Source organism: Salvelinus alpinus, chromosome 5 (assembly GCF_045679555.1).
Source record: "Salvelinus alpinus chromosome 5, SLU_Salpinus.1, whole genome shotgun sequence".
Classification (NCBI taxonomy): domain Eukaryota; kingdom Metazoa; phylum Chordata; class Actinopteri; order Salmoniformes; family Salmonidae; genus Salvelinus; species Salvelinus alpinus.
In genome coordinates this window covers 86274027-86295777 of record NC_092090.1, presented here as the reverse complement: position 1 = coordinate 86295777, position 21751 = coordinate 86274027, and the positions used below count along the sequence as shown (strand labels likewise).

General features: G+C 42.8%; 1 protein-coding gene across 3 annotated transcripts in view; it reads right to left on the bottom strand.

The window, feature by feature from the left end:
• The window catches only part of LOC139577137 (netrin-G2-like), a 73252-nt gene that overhangs the window by 1186 nt on the left and 50315 nt on the right, over positions 1–21751 (bottom strand). The window contains exons 6-13 of one of the 3 annotated variants that reach the window (XM_071403989.1): positions 21297–21398; positions 7702–7788; positions 7259–7414; positions 4618–5604; positions 4222–4287; positions 3055–3126; positions 1655–1822; positions 76–210 (exon numbers count right to left, since the gene is read on the bottom strand). In XM_071403989.1, the coding sequence (XP_071260090.1) occupies positions 76–210; positions 1655–1822; positions 3055–3126; positions 4222–4287; positions 4618–5604; positions 7259–7414; positions 7702–7788; positions 21297–21398 (1773 nt within the window). The remainder of the gene's footprint in view (positions 1–75; positions 211–1654; positions 1823–3054; positions 3127–4221; positions 4288–4617; positions 5605–7258; positions 7415–7701; positions 7789–21296; positions 21399–21751) is intronic. The other 2 variants (XM_071403990.1, XM_071403991.1) reach the window with 2 other exon arrangements.

The window sequence follows — 21751 nt, the reverse complement described above, 5'->3', positions numbered from 1 at the left end:
ACACACACACACACACACACACACACACACACACACACACACACACACACACACACTCTCTCTCTCTCTCCTTACAGGAGCAGCCTTGTCTCCAGCTGTATCCAGGCAGGCAGTCCTCGCACTTTGGCCCAGTGGAGCCATCCCTACACTGGCAGTACCCCGTCTCGTTGCAGCGGGCGTGGAAGGACCCCAGCTGGTTACAGTTACACTCTGCACAAAGGGATTAACAAGACATTGCTGTTTTAGTGAGGGTAGAAATACAACACAGCACATGTAAATAAGCTAAGTGCTCATCAATCTAGTTGAAACAGCAGTGTCACTAGCCCCGGTCACATAGACCTACATCAACATAAACATGTCAGTGGTATTATGCTGACCATTCTATGCACGTTTAATCATTTTACATGACACGTCTCTCAGCCTGAGGAAACTTTGACAGCCTGAGGCATTGCTTTACCATTTCTCTGTAATATTATATTACTTTAGTACATGTCTTATCCTTTGCCTGAAAACATTAGGCCCACTTCACAGCTGTATCTTATAACACTGACACTGGATTCTGTGACGAACTTATTTGGATAAAATATCATAAACTTCGTTTTTAACATTTGATAAGAGCTCAGCTGACTTCATTGTTCAAACGTTCAGCATTTTCCCAAGGTAGGACACGGTCGTCTTCATTCGCTACCAAACACAAGGAAATGGACTGAAACGGGGGAACTTGCCAAGTAAGAAAACTTCCTGATTTTGTTTCCATTGCAAAATGTTGAATGTCCAATAGATCACGACTAACAGTACGAACAGTATTGCTGTTGTGTATGATAGATCCTCCAGTAGGTGTCAGTGTGCCATTGTGTCATTCTTGCTCGGCACTGTGCAGTACTTTGTGTAGTGCTACTGTATTTGTGTAGTAAAATGTTAATCAAGGGTTTATAAAGGGGCTGAAAAGTGTATACGTTCATAGACTATTTATTATGAGTATATATAAATCATTAAACCTCATTGGTTGAAATTGTGTAATTGTAATTTTCTTGGTTTACAAATCATTTGTTTATAAATACACCTGAATGTTGCATGCTGTTTAAAATTGTCGACAGTTACATTTAATTTAGACACTGGCTGTATTCTTTAGTTACAGTCATTTCTTCATCTTACCTATGATAAATGGGGAGTTGAATAGGATGCATGGCAATGGGCTCCACCAACACAATTCTAATATAGATGTGAAAAGAGCATTTAAAGTATACTTAACAACGTAACAGTTAACAACTTTAGACAGGGTACCTTCATGTATTGTTACATATGCTGCTTTACAAACATTGTATGCTGATTCATTTAGATCCAGCAGGTGTAATTGTAATTCCTTAACATTTTAGGTTACTATGGTATGAATCGCAATGTTTTCAACCTTTTCTGAATAAATGATTAGCTAGCTATAATGATTCTATTTAGCTGTTATAGGCTCAAGGGATCATGCTTTAATACTCTTGACCTGCAAGGGGTCATACAGGAGACATCACAGATTTGCAGGTGATTAGTAGGGATTGAAGGCAATACACAATGATACATCTGTCTTGTTTTGCCTTTATCAAACATTTTCCGTTGTGCATATCATTGTGTAATGTACATGAAGGAACTGATGAGAGGTCCTGACCTATACAAACGTTGTCATCGTCCAGCTCAGCAGAGATATTCCGGAAGTATCCCAGTCGACAGTGCTGACAGTTCTGCCCCCTAGTGTTGTGTTTGCAGCTGACACAAGTCACGATGTTGATAAAGTCAATATAACTGCAGCGGTTCGAGTGGCCATAGCACTCACAGTCTGACAAGGGGAAAGAGCGGAGTAGGGTTAGTGGAGGAGGAGGAGGAGGAGGAGGAGGAGGAGGAGGAGGAGGAGGAGGAATGGTCCTATTCAAACAATTCAAAGTCAGAGGTAGCACTCAAAGTTATTTACTCTACACTCTTAGAAAAATGTTTCCAAAAGGGTTATTTGGCTGTCCCCATAGGAGAACCCTTTTTGGTTCCATGTAGAACCCACTGTGGAAAGGGTTCTACATGCAACCCAAAAGGGTTCTACCTGCAACTAAAAAAGCTTATTCAAAGAAGAACCCTTCAAGGTTCTAGATAGCAAATGTATTTCTAAGTGTACAACTTAACTGTTTCACTCATTATACAAAAGCCAAATGGATAAGACATAGCAGGCTCCATAGACCTGAATTATGCTGAGTTCAGAAACCAGTTCCTGACTTTGTGGCCCCATGGGAAATCCATTGACCTCAATAAGTCAAAATCTGCATTATTTAACCAGCTAACGATCCGGCCTCAATACTGTACATTGATTTACAGAGGTGTAACATGTAATCAATGGTAGCGCAAATATACCAAATAAGTTGTTTCAATTTTGTTTGCATTACAGTCTTGATCAATTGATTGTCATAATGGAGCTTATTATGCATTAGCAGTTTGTTCCATTATACTACAAGAAGCTAAATAATGCTAAATTTACAAGGAGATTTAGATTATGGTTTAGTTGTTTAATCAGGCTTCATGTTACATCTCTTTGTTTAGAGGGGATTCATTATTGACACGTTATTTTGAAGATGCTGCTGGTGCAATATGAAGACCTGCTGTGCCACAGAGTAGAGCAGTGGGACGGGGGGGCGGGACAAGGGGGGCGGGGGGGCAAGAACAGCTTATCAAATATGAATGGGCCAATTACCCTACAGTTTGTTGAAAGAATGGCAACTGTCTCACAAATGAATCCACAGTTCAAACAGACATCCACACTAATGACATTACACAATCAGTGGAAACATAGACGCTATAGGTTGTGAGATTTCATTAAGTTCACAATAAAAAGGAACGACAGTATTACTAAAATGGAAGGGAAATTAGTTGCTTACCTTATGAAACAAACAGAACACCAAAATGCAACAAAGAAACGCATGGAAACAACAAAAGATGAATGAATGAAGGAAAATAATGGACAAACTTTGGCCATTTTTCCACAGTTGTCTTGTCCAAACAGATCTAATGCGGGAAATTATTTCTTACCTTGAAACTGGATGTATGCAACCTTAGACTGGCTGTATTTGGACCCACCAGGAATCAACAGTTTGACAACCGCTTGAGAAATAAAGCATATATTTAACTGAGTTATAGCTAATACTAACATGCCAATGTGAACACGCCTCTACTACGCAGTCGCTGAAATATAGGGACCACTAAAATCAAAATGTCTGTCAAACACAAGAGGTTACGACCTGCTAATAGGGAGTCACTGTCAGACATCTCACAGGATTCACAGAAAAAGACAGCATACAATCCATAAATAGTTATCAACCATGTAAATCTACCCATTAACACAAAGCATTGTGCATTACAACGTTCAGTAATTAACAAAGTATAGCTATTTACTGCTCTACCAGAACAACATCTCATTCCCAATCAGACAATCCACCTCACCAGCAGTAAGAGGCCTTATTAGGGATGTGTATATTAGGGAACGCGATGGGGAAAAAGTGTAATGTTTTTTTACAACTGAAAACAAAAATTAGCTTCAGTCTGTTATCTTCAGTTTTAGTGCCTAATGAACACCACCCTGAAGTGATTGTAATCACCGTCCAAAGCTAGTTTTCAATACTGGTTCATCTACAGCTGATGAGTGGAGTCTAAGTGGTGACAGAATCACCCACACAATAGTATGTGGCCCATTCTGTAACATGTCAACAACAAAAATACATTAGGTTTCACACACACACACACACACACACACACACACACACACACACACACACACACACACACACACACACACACACACACACACACACACACACACACACACACACACACACACACACACACACAAACTACTCCTAATGCATGTTAGCAGCTTGGTGCTTTGAGTCAATAGCCTCATGAAACCATGGATCAGGTATCTTACTAGGACATGGGCTCAGCCAAAAAAATGTCTCAATGCTTTTCTACTCCTATTTTGTCCATCAATTATCTATTTGCACTCTGACCCCCCATTAGGGATGTTTTCCTATAGCAACCAGGCGACTAACACGTCAACTTCAACCCCATTGCCGAGTCACCGTGAGTGGGTTCAGGGAATTCAAAATGGATGGTTACCGACACCGCTACAAATTGACATGCTAATGATAGCAGAATTAGCATACAGTACAAACACTACTAGACTACTGTAGATCAATATACCTTTTTTTGTCTCTTTCTTTTTCACCTTTCCTTTGCTTTCCCATTTGGCTTCAGTTTTGGGGGTAACTATGTACACCAGAGAGATTGTGAGAGATCAGAATAAATAGCAACTTCAAACTGTTTACTCATTCTTTATTAGTGTCGAATGAACCTTTGGGTATTGTCCCCCCAACTATTTGATGAAGCCATTAAGGCAACACCTTGTGTGAAGGTCATAACACCGTACTGACACGACTGCATATTAGCAGCATATAGACTGCATACACAACTGCACATCAGAGGATCATTTTGTTCATTCTAAATGTGGTTCCTTCAATATTTGCAGTGTTATCATAGTTTACTGATGGAATATGCATAAACTTATAAATGGAAGAAAAAATATATATCACAATGTACCTGTTTCCTGTTTAACATTTTCTTCTTTATTTTCCCCTTTCTCACTATCGCCAGTATCAGGAGCTGGACCACCTGAATCGGGAGCTGGACCACCTGAATCGGGAGCTGGATCACCTGAATCGGGAGCTGGATCACCTGAATCGGGAGCTGGATCACCTGAATCGGGAGCTGGATCAACTGAATCGGGAGCTGGATCAATTGAATCGGGAGCTGGATCAACTGAATCGGGAGCTGGATCAACTGAATCGGGAGCTGGATCACTTGTGTCAGGAGATGGGGTTGCTGAAGATGAGTCTGGAGCTGTAGTAACTACATCAGGTGCCTGGGTAGGATCATCAGATGTTAAGGTATCTGTGTCAGGGGATGGAACAGCTGCATCAGGCGCAACTGTATCAAGAGCTAGGGTAGCAGCATCAGGTGTAGATTTGTCTGGTACTTGGGTGGTAGCTCCACCCAGTGCCCGGGAAAGAGGTTCAGGTTCTGAAGTAACTGTGTCGGGAGGTGGAGGAACTGCTCCTGGTATTGAAATAACTCCATCAGGTGTTGAGATAAGTCCATCAGATGCTGAAGTAGCCACGTCAGATGCGAGTGTATCTCCATTAGATGCTGGAATAAATGTAGCAGATACTGAGGTATCAGCATCAGGTGCTGAGGTAAATCCATTTATTAGTGGTGTTACTATATCAGATACTGGAGTAACTGTGTCCGATGCCAGAAAGGGCACACCAGATGTCGAAGTGAATACATCAGATGCTGAGGTAACGGTGCCAGAAGTTGTGGTAAATATGTCAGATGTTGGAGTCACTGTGTAAAATGTTGTAGTACTGGTGTCAGATGCTTTGGTACTGGTGTCAGATGCTGTGGGACTGGTGTCAGAAGTCACTGTGTAAGAAGTTGACATTGTGCTGTCTAGTGTTTGAGTAAATCCATCTGATGTTGGAATGGTTGCATCAAATGTGACGTCAGCTGCTTCAGATGATTGAGTAACTGCAATTGTGTACAGAAAAATCATGAGTTGTCAAGATGGCATATTAACCACTATATCAATAATATATTGATGTTGGCTCACTAACTTTTCCCCCATTTCAGTCAGTATCAGTAGAAATGGAATACCCCATGCCCTGATATCATCACTTCCATTGCATCTGCCCTGTGGCCCAACCTCAGGCACAGTGTTCTGTGCCTCCATCCTGTTATGGTTTCATGTATGTATCTATCTCCACAGGCTCCATAATTTTGCCTGTTTTGGTCTCCCTTACCACGACCGGTCTTCTCTCGGCTTGTGAAATATTTAGCAGCTGTTCATTCAATTGGTATTCAGAAATAGATCAGAAATGCTTGAGCTTTGGCTCCCAGCGCAGTAATGCTGGCTCAACCTTGTGCTCCAGAAAGAGATGATGTTACACAATGATAGCGTATTTCATGATTTATCGCCCCTGGCTGTTGATTGTGTCCAGTGACAGCACTTTCCCTGTACGGTGTGAGGTATAGCACCGGCTGGGCGGGCAGCACACAATGCATCGGTGGATATAATCAGACCCTTGCTAAGCAGGAGGAAGGTGCTAAGGGGGCAACAAACAGAATGGCCATTTGATTTAAAAGTAAAATGCCACAAAGCACTTTGGTGTCGTTTTTATTGCAGGTGATTGGAAATGATCTGTTCCATTCTTTTTCCTATAAAACATTCCCAATGGAATCAAAGTAGCTACATTCATCTGTGTTCTAGAAATCCCTGGGATAAGATCAACATGCTGCCAGTTCCTGAGAAATAGTGAGCCTGCTAGGTATTTAATCTTCCAAACAAGAGAGTAGAAAACCCCTGGCCAACTTCTCACCTTCAGTATTTACAAACTGTCTCTGTCAAAATAGACAAAAAACAGCATAGAATGATAGAGTTACCTTATCATCATTGGTCCTGTCAAAGTATGCTTTCCATACTCTCCATACTCCCCTATTCACTCCACTGTCTCTTTATATCTGGGGGTTACAAATGTGGGCTCTGTACAGTGAGTAAAAAAACAAGGCTCTGTTCTAATACTCACCCAGCCTCTGGGGGACACAACTAAGTGTAAGCTAGTAGCTGACACAAGACAGGAACCCCTGAAGTGTAAGTACCCTAGCACATGGAGATGTTAACAGAGCAGCATCATGGCCCACATACCGTATCGTGCCTTAAGGACTACTTTAGCCTCGTAATCATGTTTAATCTCTTTACCCCAGTGCAACCTCCGGGGAGATTAAGACACTCTATGGCCTCCAGCAGTCGTGATCCACACTGAAAGAGGTTAATGGGTGTAAATAGGGGGTCTACAGGCTTCTTTGAGTTTTCTCTGACAAACAGTGAGGATTTCTGATCCTCTTGCCTGTCACGCTTACACATCTGTTTCAAGTGAGGCGTGTTTCGCTATCCTTATAGTCCAAACGTTTGTAAAATGTACTAAATGATAGGTCATATAAAAATCTGTGACTATCAGTATGTCCAAGGTGGATGCATTGCAAGAATAGTCTAACCAATATTCACATGTTTAGATCTATAAACAATATCAAAAAGACATTTACAGAAAAAGGGTGACAAAGCTAATGTAGTGTAAGGGTGCAAAGTCAGAGGTCAGGGATTCCTCCGGTGTATCTGGGTACTTACCTTTCGGCTGCACTTTCACTGTGGTTGTGGGGGGTGTTACCTCCAGGGGTGGCGAGGTCACTGTGTTTAACGATGGGCTATCTGTCTGGTCGGGACTGGCAGAGACTGGCACAGTGGCTGGTATAGTGGAGGTTTGGTTAGTTGCCACAAGCAACACTTGAGGGAGCAATTGGAGAGCATTTACTGAGTCAGTAATGAGGTAGTTAGGTTGAGAGGTTTATTGTGTATTCATAAGGCAGGTATTCTTTCATTAACTTCAACAGCTACACACCAATGCTCTCCAGATGTTGTCTAACATCATATTACAACTGCAATCCTAGTGTGTGCCTAGTGAGACTAAAAGTACCCCGACTAAAATACTTTGAATTCATATACAGTTTGAGGTGATCATACTCTATACTACTACTACTACGAGACTTGTGTTCATCTCACTAGTTTCCCACCTGCTGTGTCGGCGAGGGAGTCCCTGAGCTGCGTGCTGGATGTGGGACCCACCACAGCTGTCACTGTGGCAGTGAAGCTGCTGGTGTCTATTTGGCACAGAAGATGATGGGGGTCATACAGTGTCTCGTAAGGGTCTGACATTTTGAAGTATTCTAACAATGAACGCTATGCTTCTAACTAAAGGTACATTGGCTGAGAGACAGAAATACAAGCACACACACAAATTAATGCACGCACATATAAAACACACACACATACGTACATGTATGCAAACATGCCTACACACACACAATATTGGTTTCTTTGCGCTTGACCTATAACCAAATCATGTTTTTTTTATCCCTTATGTCCGATATTTCAAATCATACTAATATTATGCGTCAACGTCAACATGGTTCAGGTATAGCACTAAGCGTGGAGTCTCCCTGTAGTGTAGTGAGACGTGGCAGAGAGGAGCGACTCGCCCTCCTCCTGTAGATGGGCGCATTGGGATTCAGTGGGGCGCACTTGGAACAGTGGGAGCATTCCTGCTGTCTGGCAGGCTGATGTTTTATTAACGCAGAATCCCTCCCCAGTGGTTGATCATTAGCACATGGCCAAAAGGACACACTCTCAATTCAATCTTTACTTAAAAAGATGCCCAATTATCAGCCGGGAAGAGTTAATACACGCTGGGCACCAGGCACAAGCGCATATCATTAAGGAAATGTTTGTGCATGTACTTTGGGACAACTGCTGGAGCATATCTTAGTAGCATCCATGTGGGGAATTCAATTCTGTTCCGCTTTCTTATGATCTGTATTTACATATCTGAATACTACGTGCCAAGAGGAACATCATGGCTTCGTTAGGGTGGGGTATTATTGCCAAATGGCCGTGCTGAAATCATATGTCTGCTGGAGGTGAATTTACCTGTGGTAAACTATCTGGGCTACATGGGACTCACACGTATGTGGAGCAGAGCTAGGTACTGAGGCAAGTCACAATTCATATGTACTGCAGCTGTGGTAACATGAAGGTTGGGAGATTGGGACAGCTTTCCCCTAACCCCTCCCCTCTCCCCCCACTTACTATCTGCCTCAATGGACAACCAGTTTAGAGAATAATGTTACCAGAGAAGATCTGCTCCCTGAATGACATCCCTAGATCATATATCACTCTCAGCCTCTTGATGGTGGAGTTACACTGACGTGTCTGTGTGTACGTGTGTGCGTGCGTGTGTGTGTGTGCTTGAAGGTAATGTAAATGAACACCACTACAATGTGCCATTGCTTGAATTTGTCATCGGTCATCCATAAATTCAATGAATTTCACCTTGTACATACAGTGCATTCGGAAAGTATTCAGACCCCTTGACTTTTACCAGCCTTATTCTAAAAGTGACTAAATAAAAACAATTCCTCTGCAATCTACAAACAGTACCCAATAATGACAAAGCGAAAACAGGGTTTTATAAATGTTTGCATATTAATTAAAAATAAAAAACAGAAATACTATGCTACTAATACTTTGCTATGAGACTCGAAATTGAGCTCAGGTGCATCCTGTTTCAATTGATCATCCTTGATGTTTCTACAACTTGATTGGAGTCCACCTGTGCTAAATTAAATTGATTGGACATGATTTGGAAAGGCACACACCTGTCTATATAAGGTCCCACAGCTGACAGTGCATGTCAGAGCAAAAACCAAGCCATGAGATAAAATAAATTGTTCATAGAGCTCTGAGACAGGATTGTGTCGAGGCACAAATCAGGGGAAGGGTACCAACACATTTCTGCAGCATTGAAGGTCCCCAAGAACACAGTGGCCTTCATCATTCTTAAATGGAAGAAGTGTGAACCACCAAGACTCTTCCTAGAGCTGGCCACCTGGCCAAACTGAGCAATCGGGGGAGAAGGGCCTTGGTCAGGGAGGTGACCAAGAACCCGATGGTCACTCTGACAGAGTTCTAGAGTTCCTCTGTGGAGATGGGAGAATCTTCCAGAAGGACAACTATCTCCGCAGCACTCCACCATTCAGGCCTTTATGGTAGAGTGGCCAGATGGAAGCCACTCCTCAGTAAAAGGCAAATGACAGAACTGCTTGGAGTTTGCCAAAAGGCACCTAAAGACTCTCAGAACATGAGAAACAAGATCCTCTGGTCTGATGAAACCAAGATTGAACTCTTTGGCTTGAATGCCAAGCGTCACGTCTGGAGGAAACCTGGCACCATCCCTACGGTGAAGCATGGTAGTGGCAGCGTCATGCTGTGGGGATGTTTTTCAGCGGCAGGGACTGGGAGACTAGTCAGGATCGAGGGAAAGATTAACAGAGCAAAGTACAGAGAGATCCTTGATGAAAACCTGCTCAAGAACACTCAGGACCTCAGACTGGGGAGAAGGCTCATCTTCCAACTGGACAAAGGCCCTAACCACACAGCCAAGACAACGCAGGAGTGGCTTCGGGACAAGTCTCAATGTCCTTGAGTGGCCCAGCCAGAGCCCAAACTTGAACCCGATCGATCATCTCTGGAGAGACCTGAAAATAGCTGTGCAGCAAGCAACGCTCCCCATCCAACCTGACAGAGCTTGAGAGGATCTGCAGAGAAGAATGGTAGAAACTCCCCAAATACAGGTGTGCCAAGCTTGTAGCGTCATACACAAGAAGACTCAATGCTGTAATCGCTGCCAAAGGTGCTTCAACAAAGTACTGAGTAAATGGTCTGAATACTTATGTCAATGTTATATTATTGTTTTTTATTTTTAATAAATTAGTAAACATTTCTAAAAACCTGTTTTTGCTTTGTCATTATGGGTTATTCTGTGTAGTTTTAGAATACGGCTGTAATGTAACAAAATGTGGAAAAAGTCAAGGGGTCTGAATACTTTCCGAAAGGCACTGTATTGTATAGTAAATCCTATTACAACCGTCTTGTGATTTTTTTATAGTATTAATATCTAAAAAATATTGCCCTTGGTGGGGAATGTATTGTACAGTATGCACTATTTGTGGTGAGAATGGAGGGATATAAATATTCATCACTCATCCCTCCATCATTCCAACTCCCTCCCGGAGACAGGGAAAGGTTCTGTCACCGTGAGGAATCTCACCTTGGAGAACAACGCCACTGTGATACAGGGATCATGTGTGGAATTAATATGATATAGAATGATACAGTCATCCTCTGTTATAATCAATCTTTAATCACCTTTAATCCTATGGTTGGGACTGACTACACACCTGGAATTGATAGGAACCCCACCAAGATCTGTATTCATAAAGCGTCTCAGAGCAGGACTGCTGATCTAGGATCAGGACCTCCCCTGTTCATAATCTTATTCATTATTTATTAAAAGTCTAAGCCCTTGGGGGTGGTCATACTATGGATCATTTAGCTATTTGATTTCAATTTTAGGGCCCCTTTAGGTATAAAATATATATATATATATATATACACTGCTCAAAAAAATAAAGGGAACACTAAAATAACACATCCTAGATCTGAATGAATGAAATATTCTTATTAAATACTTTTTTCTTTACATAGTTGAATGTGCTGACAACAAAATCACACAAAAATTATCAATGGAAATCAAATTTATCAACGCATGGAGGTCTGGATTTGGAGTCACACTCAAAATGAAAGTGGAAAACCACACTACAGGCTGATCCAACTTTGATGTAATGTCCTTAAAACAAGTCAAAATGAGGCTCAGTAGTGTGTGTGGCCTCCACGTGCCTGTATGACCTCCCTACAACGCCTGGGCATGCTCCTGATGAGGTGGCGGATGGTCTCCTGAGGGATCTCCTCCCAGACCTGGACTAAAGCATCCGCCAACTCCTGGACAGTCTGTGGTGCAACGTGGCGTTGGTGGATGGAGCGAGACATGATGTCCCAGATGTGCTCAATTGGATTCAGGTCTGGGGAATGGGCGGGCCAGTCCATAGCATCAATGCCTTCCTCTTGCAGGAACTGCTGACACACTCCAGCCACATGAGGTCTAGCATTGTCTTGCATTAGGAGGAACCCAGGGCCAACCGCACCAGCATATGGTCTCACAAGGGGTCTGAGGATCTCATCTCGGTACCTAATGGCAGTCAGGCTACCTCTGGCGAGCACATGGAGGGCTGTGCGGCCCCCCAAAGAAATGCCACCCCACACCATAACTGACCCACCGCCAAACCGGTCATGCTGGAGGATGTTGCAGGCAGCAGAACGTTCTCCACGGCGTCTCCAGACTCTGTCACGTCTGTCACATGTGCTCAGTGTGAACCTGCTTTCATCTGTGAAGAGCACAGGGCGCCAGTGGCGAATTTGCCAATCTTGGTGTTCTCTGGCAAATGCCAAACGTCCTGCACGGTGTTGGGCTGTAAGCACAACCCCCACCTGTGGACGTCGGGCCCTCATACCACCCTCATGGAGTCTGTTTCTGACCGTTTGAGCAGACACATGCACATTTGTGGCCTGCTGGAGGTCATTTTGCAGGGCTCTGGCAGTGCTCCTCCTGCTCCTCCTTGCACAAAAGCGGAGGTAGCGGTCCTGCTGCTGGGTTGTTGCCCTCCTACGGCCTCCTCCACGTCTCCTGATGTACTGGCCTGTCTCCTGGTAGCGCCTCCATGCTCTGGACACTACGCTGACAGACACAGCAAACCTTCTTGCCACAGCTCGCATTGATGTGCCATCCTGGATGAGCTGCACTACCTGAGCCACTTGTGTGGGTTGTAGACTCCGTCTCATGCTACCACTAGAGTGAAAGCACCGCCAGCATTCAAAAGTGACCAAAACATCAGCCAGGAGGCATAGGAACTGAGAAGTGGTCTGTGGTCACCACCTGCAGAACCACTCCTTTATTGGGGGTGTCTTGCTAATTGCCTATAATTTCCACCTTTTGTCTATTCCATTTGCACAACAGCATGTGAAATGTATTGTCAATCAGTGTTGCTTCCTAAGTGGACAGTTTGATTTCACAGAAGTGTGATTGACTTGGAGTTACATTGTGTTGTTTAAGTGTTCCCTTTATTTTTTTGAGCAGTGTATATATATATATTGAATTTGGCCTTTACTACTATAGCCCAGAGAAACGCTTTGAATAAAACATTCATAACAGTCAAAAAATTAATAATACGAAACAAGGTGTTGAAGTGTTTGTTCTATATCTAGGAGATATAAGACAGCTCAGGAAATATATTTACACTACCGTTCAAAGATTTGGAGCCACTTAGAAATGTCCTTGTTTTTGAAAGAAAAGCCATTTTTTTGTCCACTTAAAATAACATCAAATTGATCAGAAATACCGTGTAGACATTGTTAATGTTGTAAATAACTATTGTAGATGGAAACGGCAGATTTTTTATGTAATATCTATGTAGATGTGCAGAGGCCCATTATCAGCAACCATCACTCCTGTGTTCCAATGGCACGTTGTGTTAGCTAATCCAAGTTTATCATTTTAAAAGTCTCAACGTCAACAGTGAAGAGGCGACTCCGGGATCCTGGCTTTCGAGGCAGAGTTGCAAAGAAAAAGCCATATCTCAGACTGGCCAATAAAAATAAAAGATTAAGATGGGCAAAAGAACACAGACACTGGACAGAGGAACTCTGCCTAGAAGGCCAGCATCCCGGAGTCGCCCCTTCACTGTTGACGTTGAGACTGGTGTTTTACGGGTAATATTTAATGAAGCTGCCAGTTGAGGACTTGTGAGGCGTCTGTTTCTCAAACTAGACACTCTAATGTACTTGTCCTCTTGCTCAGTTGTGCCTCCCACTCCTCTTTCTATTCTGGTTAGAGCCAGTTTGCGCGGTTCTGTGAAGGGAGTAATACACAGCATTGTACGAGATCTTCAGTTTCTTGGCAATTTCTCACATGGAATAGTCCTCATTTCTCAGAACAAGAATAGACTGACGAGTTTCAGAAGAAAGGTCATTGTTTCTGGCCATTTTGAGCCTGTAATCGAACCCACAAATGCCGATGCTCCAGAGATACTCAACTAGTCTAAAGAAGGCCAGTTTTATTGCTTCTTTAATCAGTACAACAGTTTTCAGCTGTGCTAACATAATTGCAAAAGGGTTTTCTAATGATCAATTAGCCTTTTAAAATGATTAACTTGGATTAGCTAACACAACGTGCCATTGGAACACAGGAGTGATGGTTGCTGATTATGGGCCTCTGTATGCCTATGTAGATATTCCATGAAAAAAAATTGCCGTTTCCAGCTACAATAGTCATTTACAACATGAACAATGTCTACACCGTATTTCTGATCAATTTGATGTTATTTTAAAGGACAAATTATTATTTTTTCTTTCAAAAACAAGGACATTTCTAAGTGATCCCAAACTTTTGAATGGTAGTGTGTATATATATACACACATGTATACTGTATATTTTTACACATATTTAAACCCTTTTTTGGGTAGGCAAAAAACTAACTTCTATCACATTTCAGGTAAGACCCAAATGCAGACTGTGTTGAAGTAACAATGTTTATTACAGCAACAGGGGCAGGCAAACAAGGTCAAGGCAGGCAGGGGTCGGTAATCCAGAGTAGGGGCAAAGGTACAGGACAGCAGGCAGGGTCAGGGGCAGGCAGGCCCAGGACAGGCAGAGAGGTCAGGCAGGCGGGCTCAGAGTCAGGACAGGCAATGGTCAAAACCAGAAGGGCGAGAAGAGAGACTAGAGAAACGCAGGAGCTGAGATACAAAACACTGGTTGACCTGACAAACAAGACAAACTGACATAGACAGACAGAAAACACAGGTATAAATACCCAGGGAATAAGTGGGGAAGATGGGCCACACCTGGAGGGGGTGGAGACAAGCACAAGGACAGGTGAAACAGATCAGGGCGTGACACCTTCATCCTTTAAAACCGGTTCCGGGTACCTTCAGACGACTCCCGTGACACTTGTGGAAAACGGATACCAACATCGTGAGAGTCTCCCCTTTCCATAGAGTGGTCATAATAGTTTGTAGGTGAAACCGTTCGGATGCTACATACGTTTTCGTGAGAAGGTCGATTTTCGGGATGTCTCATGGAATGACAAAACACCTCTCTAACTCTGCCACCTTTCACCGTAGATGCGGAAGTGAGATATCGGCAGATGCTGTGAATTTAGACGCATCCTATAAAAAAAAAACAGGTCTCTAGTTCAAACTGACAGATTTGAATGGGGACTTTTTTTATTATGTTACTTACATGCAATCGACTATAGATTTTATAATACAAATAATCTAAACTGTTCATAGATCAGCCCTCCAAGTCAAAAAAAGGCTGCCTTTGTACTTTAACAAACAAGTGAGAATTGTCTAATGAACAAGCATGTCGAATTAATTTGGAGAAAAAAATATGACTGCCAAGCATCGTAGGTGGATGTAGAGTAGAATCTACTCTCATATCATCCATTTTGAGCAAATTCATAATCGTCTACTAGGTACAGATGTAGTATCTTAAATTGATCAATGTTTTTGTTGCTGAGAATTTTCCTGCAAAGCAGGAAATGCAAAATTTATCAACCCCTATAAAAAATGGCCATTATAATCCACATAATAATTCACATTTCCTGTTGTTGCAGGATACATTTTCTGCTGTAGCAAACTGGCTCAAACCATATGAAATCTCCCTCTGATCCTTTAACTTATTGTGTACATAATGTTGCTGCTACTGTCTCTTATGACCGAAAATAACTTCTGGACATCAGAAAAGCGATTACTCACCGCTTACTGGAAGAAACGTTTTCCTTTAACGAGTCCGACGAGAAGGATATCTTGCTTTCACTGGAACAGGCCCAGATCCACGCCTTTTGCGTGAAACTGTAACATCTTATGTTTCACCGAGACGTGGCTGAATGAAGAAATGGAAAATATAGAGCTGGCGCGATTTTCCATGCACCGGCAGAACAGAGATGCTACCTCTGGTAAAACGAGGGGCGGGGGTGTGTGTCTTTTTGTCAATAACAGCTGGTGCGCGATGTCTAATATTAAAGAAGTCTCAAGGTATTGCTCGCCTGAGGTAGAGTACCTTATGATAAGCTGTAGACCACACAGAGTTCTCGTCTTTATTATTCGTACCCATCTATTTACCACCACAAAGCGAAGCTGGCGCTAAGACAGCTCTCAACCAACTCTATAAGGCCATAAGCAAAAAAGAAAATGCTCATCCAGAAGCGACGCTCCTAGTGGCCGGGGACTTTAATGCAGGCAAACTTAAATCCGTTTTACCAAATTTTTACCAGCATGTCACTTGTGCAATCAGGTAAGGAAAAAAAATCCTAGACCACCTTAACTCCACACACAGAGATGCGTACAAAGCTCTACCCCACCCTCCATTTGGCAAATCTGACCACAATTCTATCCTCCTGATTCCTGCTTACAAGCAAAAACTAAAGCAGGAAGTACCAGTGATTCGCTCAATATGGACGTGGTCAGATGATGCAGATGCTACACTACAGGACTGTTTTGCTAGCACAGACTGGTATTTGTTCCGGGATTCATCCAATGGCATTGAGGAATATACCACCTCAGTCATCGGCTTCATCAATAAGTGCATCGATGACGTCGTCCCCACAGTGACTGTACGTACATACCCCAACCAGAAGCCATGGATTACAGGCAACATCCACATCGAGCTAAAGGCTAGAGCTGCCGCTTTCAAGGAACGGGAGACTAATCCGGGCGCTTATAAGAAATCCAGCTATTCCCTCAGACGAACCATCAAGCAAGCAAAAAGCGTCAATACAGGATTAAGATTGAATCCTACTACACCAGCTCTGACGCTCGGATGTGGCAGGGCTTGAAAACTATTACGGACTACAAAGGGAAACCCAGACATGAGCTGCCCAGTGACGCGAGCTTACCAGATGAGCTAAATGCCTTTAATGCTCGCTTCGAGGCAAGCAACACTGAAGCATGCACAAGAGCACCAGCTGTTCTCGATGACTGTGTGATAACGATCTCGGTAGCGATGTAAACAAAAGCTTTAAACAGGTCAACATTCACAAAGCCGCTGGGCCAGACGGATTACCAGGACGTGTACTTAAAGCATGCGCGGACCAACTGTCAAGTGTCTTCACTTGACCGAGTCTGTAATGCCTACATGTTTCAAGCAGACCACCATCGTCCCTGTGCCCAAGGAAGCGAAGGTAACCTGCCTAAATGATTACCGCCCCATGGCACTCACGTCGGTAGCCATGAAGTGCTTTGAGAGACTGGTCATGGCTCACATCAACAGCATCCTCCCGGACACCCTAGACCCAAACCAATTCGCATACCGCCCCAACAGATCAGATGACGCAATCTCAAACGCACTCCACACCGCCCGTTCACACCACAAAGGAACATCTATGTGAGAATGCTGTTCATCGACTACAGCTTAGCGTTCAACACCATAGTGCCCACGAAGCTTATCACTAAGCTAAGGACTCTGGGACTAAACACCTCCCTTTGCAACTGGATCCTGGACTTCCTGATGGGCCGCGGGGTGTGTACTTAGTCCCCTCCTGTATTCCCTGTTCACCCACGACTGCGTGGCCAAACATGACTCCAACACCATCATTAAGCGGGTCGGGAGTTTCAAGTTCCTTGCTGTCCACATCACCATGAACTATCATGGTCCAAACATACCAAGACAGTCGTGAAGACGGTACGACAAAACCTTTTCCCCTCAGGAGACTGAAAAGACTTGGCATGGGTCCCCAGATCCTCCACAGGTTCTACAGCTGCACCATTGAGAGCATCCTGACCGGTTGCATCACCGCCTGGTATGGCAACTGCTCGGCATCTGACCGTAAGTTGCTACAGAAGGTAGTGCGAACGGCCCAGTACATCACTGGGACCAAGCTTCCTGCCATCCAGGAACTATATAATAGGCGGTGTCAGAGGAAAGCCCATAAAATGTCAGAGACTCCAGATGGTTTTCTCTGCTACCGCACGGCAAGTGGTACCGGAACGCCAAGTCTAGGAACAAAAGGCTCCTCAACAGCTTCTACCCCCAAGCCATTAGACTGCTGAACAATTCATAAAAATCGCCAAGGGACACTTTACATTGACACACCCCACCCCCCCTCTTGTACACTGCTGCTACTCGCTGTTTGTTTGTTACCTATGCATAGTCACTTCGCCCCCACCTACATGTACAGATTACCTCAACTAGCCTGTACCCCCGACTCAGTACCGGTGCGCCCTGTATATAGCCTTGTTATTGTTACTCTTATTGTGTTCCTTTTTATTATTACTTTTTATTTTAGCCTACTTGGTAAATGTTCTTCTTCTTGAACTGCACTGTTGGTTAAGGGCTTGTAAGTAAGCATTTCACGGTAAAGTCTACACTTGTTGTATTCGGCGCATGTGACAAATAAAGCTTGATTTGATTTGTGTCACCACAGAGAAAGGTATCAGAGCAAGGTGCTTAAAAATAAACATGGATTACCTTTCCTCTTGAGTATTCATATTGAGCATATTCCATAATTCATCAGGACAAATGGGGGGAGACATGACCAGGGCCGGATTAAGATTACGTTTTTTTTATAGCCCCAAAACACCAAACTGTGTTTTTCCAGCAATTGTATTTTGAAATCTGCAAAAGGCAAACGAACAGCCGCAACCAACCATAGAAATATATATCCTTACATTTTTTTGTTTTCCGGCCTCCTCGGCCCCCCACTGGCCTGGGTTTTAGCCCTGGTAAGCCTCTGCGTTAATCCGGCCCTGTACGTGTCTATAGGCTTCCAATTATGAAATAAAAAAATGACTAATTTCCTCCCATGAGCTTAGAATAGTTCAAGCTATCATGAACATTTTAAACATCTCAGAGTACAACTATGAGCCCTTGACATTAGAAAGACCCATTTCAGTGAAAGCTAAATGGACAACTGACCCTGAAGTTCTCCACTGTTAACACCATATCACTTTCCCAATGGACAGTAGCTGGCATAATCACAGTACAGTATCCTGTCCTATGCTGTTCCCGTGGGGATTGTCCTTAGACTTTACTACACTCTACAAACTAGCCTAGAATTTCTCTATTTTCAGACAGCTAAACTAAAAGATTTATTCTGTGCAAGTGTATTGTGGAATTTGACATTTTCACTTGTGAGGTTTTGAAGTCACTACTGACAGGGAACACAAGCTGTAAAAACTCTCACACTCAGCGCCTGTGAGAGTTTGTCACTTCAAGGCAGTAGACAGAGCCATGAGGTGGTTCCAATCTACTGAGCCGCACGCACACGCACACGCACACGCACACGCACACACACGCGTCAGAAATCACTAGGCCTGTGTCCAGCCTGACATTCTGGGAGATCCAGTTCTATGGAAGTATAATTCAGCACAAATTCTCTCTCTCACACGCACATACAGAAATTAATGCATACAAATACAAACAGAAATGTGCATGAATGCAAACCATCACACACAAACACACACAGACAGACACGCACAGAAAATGTTTACTATAAATAACGCCATCTTTACTCCTCTGATAACACAACACACATGCAGATATGAAGATGTTCTATTCTTTCCAGTATGCTATGCATCATAAACTACTGTAGTGGGGCTGATAAAAACTATGGGTGAGATATACAACACTCATACTCAACCAGCCACTTTACTACTACAAACTAAATGACCAAGATTCATCAACTCCTCTCCTCTCCTTTGCCTTTGTGCTATGTCAACACTATAGTATACTTCCCTTTCAGCTTTGCAGTACTACACATTTCCTGGTCATCAGGAATGTACCGGGGACGCATTCTACTGTATGTGTGCTTTAGTAAATGTACTCTGGTTTAAAAGTCAATAGGAGGCAGGAGGTTGATGAGCTCTCAGGCTGTCTGCGTCTGAAATGGCACCTTGTGTCTGTCATATACCCGAGTTATAGTAAGTGCACTTAAATGGAACGTAATTGCTTTTTTAATGCGATTTTCTCTCAACGCGTAGTCTGATCTTGAACAGGCATGAGAATAGCATGCTATTCACCTCACTATTCGTTGGGGGAGGAGATCAAAGAAATGAAAGTGTGTCTTCAGATACAACGTATTCTGACCTCGACTTAAATTCCCTCATAACTCCACCACCTTTACGCACGATGAAATTATGAATAAGGTCGAGCAACCTGTTGGTTCCAAGTGGAACATCATCTACATCATTTTTTCAGATAGAAAAAACACCATTCTCCATGCACTGTAATTTACAAATTGATAAGAGCTATAAATAAGAGCTAGGTACATGAGTAATCTGTTCAGGTAAGGGGATTGAAAATATTAATGACAGTTGTTTTAGATCTATTTGACCATATGATCGCTGGTGACAAATGTGAAACCAGTCACATGGTGGCAAACTGAAGAATATCAACATATCACCTTTTCCACAGTGACATTTATAAAATGCTGGCCTTATAACTTATATGAAATGTGGAGACCCAAGCAATAGGCTTTTGTAGCCTATCGCAAATGACAGTGTAGTGCCAAACCTACCAAGTTGATTCATGAATTTTTATAAATCGGCAGACTATTCTCTGTATTTAGAAAAAAATACTAGCCATTATCGGTAGCCACCGTCAGTTATACCAACATACATTTATAACTGTCACTGACTTTAGTGTTAGTTTCCTTACATTTTGCATCATTCTATTACATGGTTAGTTTACCTTTCTTTCCTCTGTCACGTTTGTGTGGTTGTTCCTGAGGATCGCTAGCAATAGTGGCTAACGTATTACAAGTTGTGCAATAATATGGAACAATATAACCTATTTGAATCATTATGGAACGCAGACCATACATAGCAGACATGGATCCTGGTGCATGGTTCACAACAACTGGACCGTTGTCATCACAGTTCCATGATTAGTGAGGATTATTAGGGTAGATTTATAGGACTACCGTTCAACCCCTATTGTACACTTTCTCACCGTCCAATAATTCATGGACGGAGTAATTGAATATGGCAACTTTCAGGATGAATCAAACCACTGTATTTTTGATTTACCAATATATTTAGTGCATAAAGGCCCTCCAAAAATGTTTTTTTTTAAATTCATAAATACTTTGCTAACCCTAAATAATATAAATATTATTTTATAAATAATAATAATAATATTTTGAAATCTACCAATTGGTGCTGAAAGGAGAGGAATATGCATTTAGGCCTACATGGTTTCCTTTTATTGATCCGTAATATTCTGAAATGTTTTCCTGTATATTTTCTAACTAAGGTAGGCTACCCCATATTAAATGGATGGATTTAGATAAATGTACTGAAAACCTTATTGAATGAAAACTCCACTAGAAATTATATTGGCCAGCAAGTGGGAGGTTTTCAGCAGTTCAATTCATTCAGAGCACGCAAGGGAACCACGCCTGCAAAGCCTGTTACGCAGCTAAAAAATGTACGTCTGCATACCAACTTCTGAGAAGTGCGTAGGAAAGGCGTACATTTCCTAAGTCTGAATCGGGCCCATAGTGCACTACTTTTTACCAGGGCCCATAGGGTTCTGTAGTAGTAGTGCACTATATAGGCAATGTAGGGAATAGGGTGCCATTTCGGATGCAGCCTATGTTCCTTTTAGACAGGCACTCTGCCTGGCTGTCAGACACTCCAACCATAGTTGCTCTCCCACCTTCTATACTAGTGGCAACTGTGGGCAGTTGGTCTGTGGGTGGATTCGCTGTAGTTGCCAACGCAGGTGTGGTTGTTGGCAGGGGCTGGACTGTTGTGGGGGCTGAGAGGGCACAACACCAAGAAGGTAGAGAGAAACAGTCAAATTATATCAACAGATGCACTAACATGGGAATATCCGGATCATGGATATACCATCAAATCAACCCATTATGTGATTGCGCTTGCCACAGACATGTACAGAGCCATCACTTGTTTGGCCGTTGTGGAGAACACCTTGCTTTCAACAATATGGTTACTCCACCACCGCTGTGGCTGTACAGCATCTCTTATACAGATGTACGATCTTAATTTGGAAAAACTTTTCTGCAACACAGGAAATGTAAAACTTATTGTGCATTTGAGGTTTAAAAAGACTTCTGAAGTTAAATTTCCACTTTGAAATTTCAGACTTGA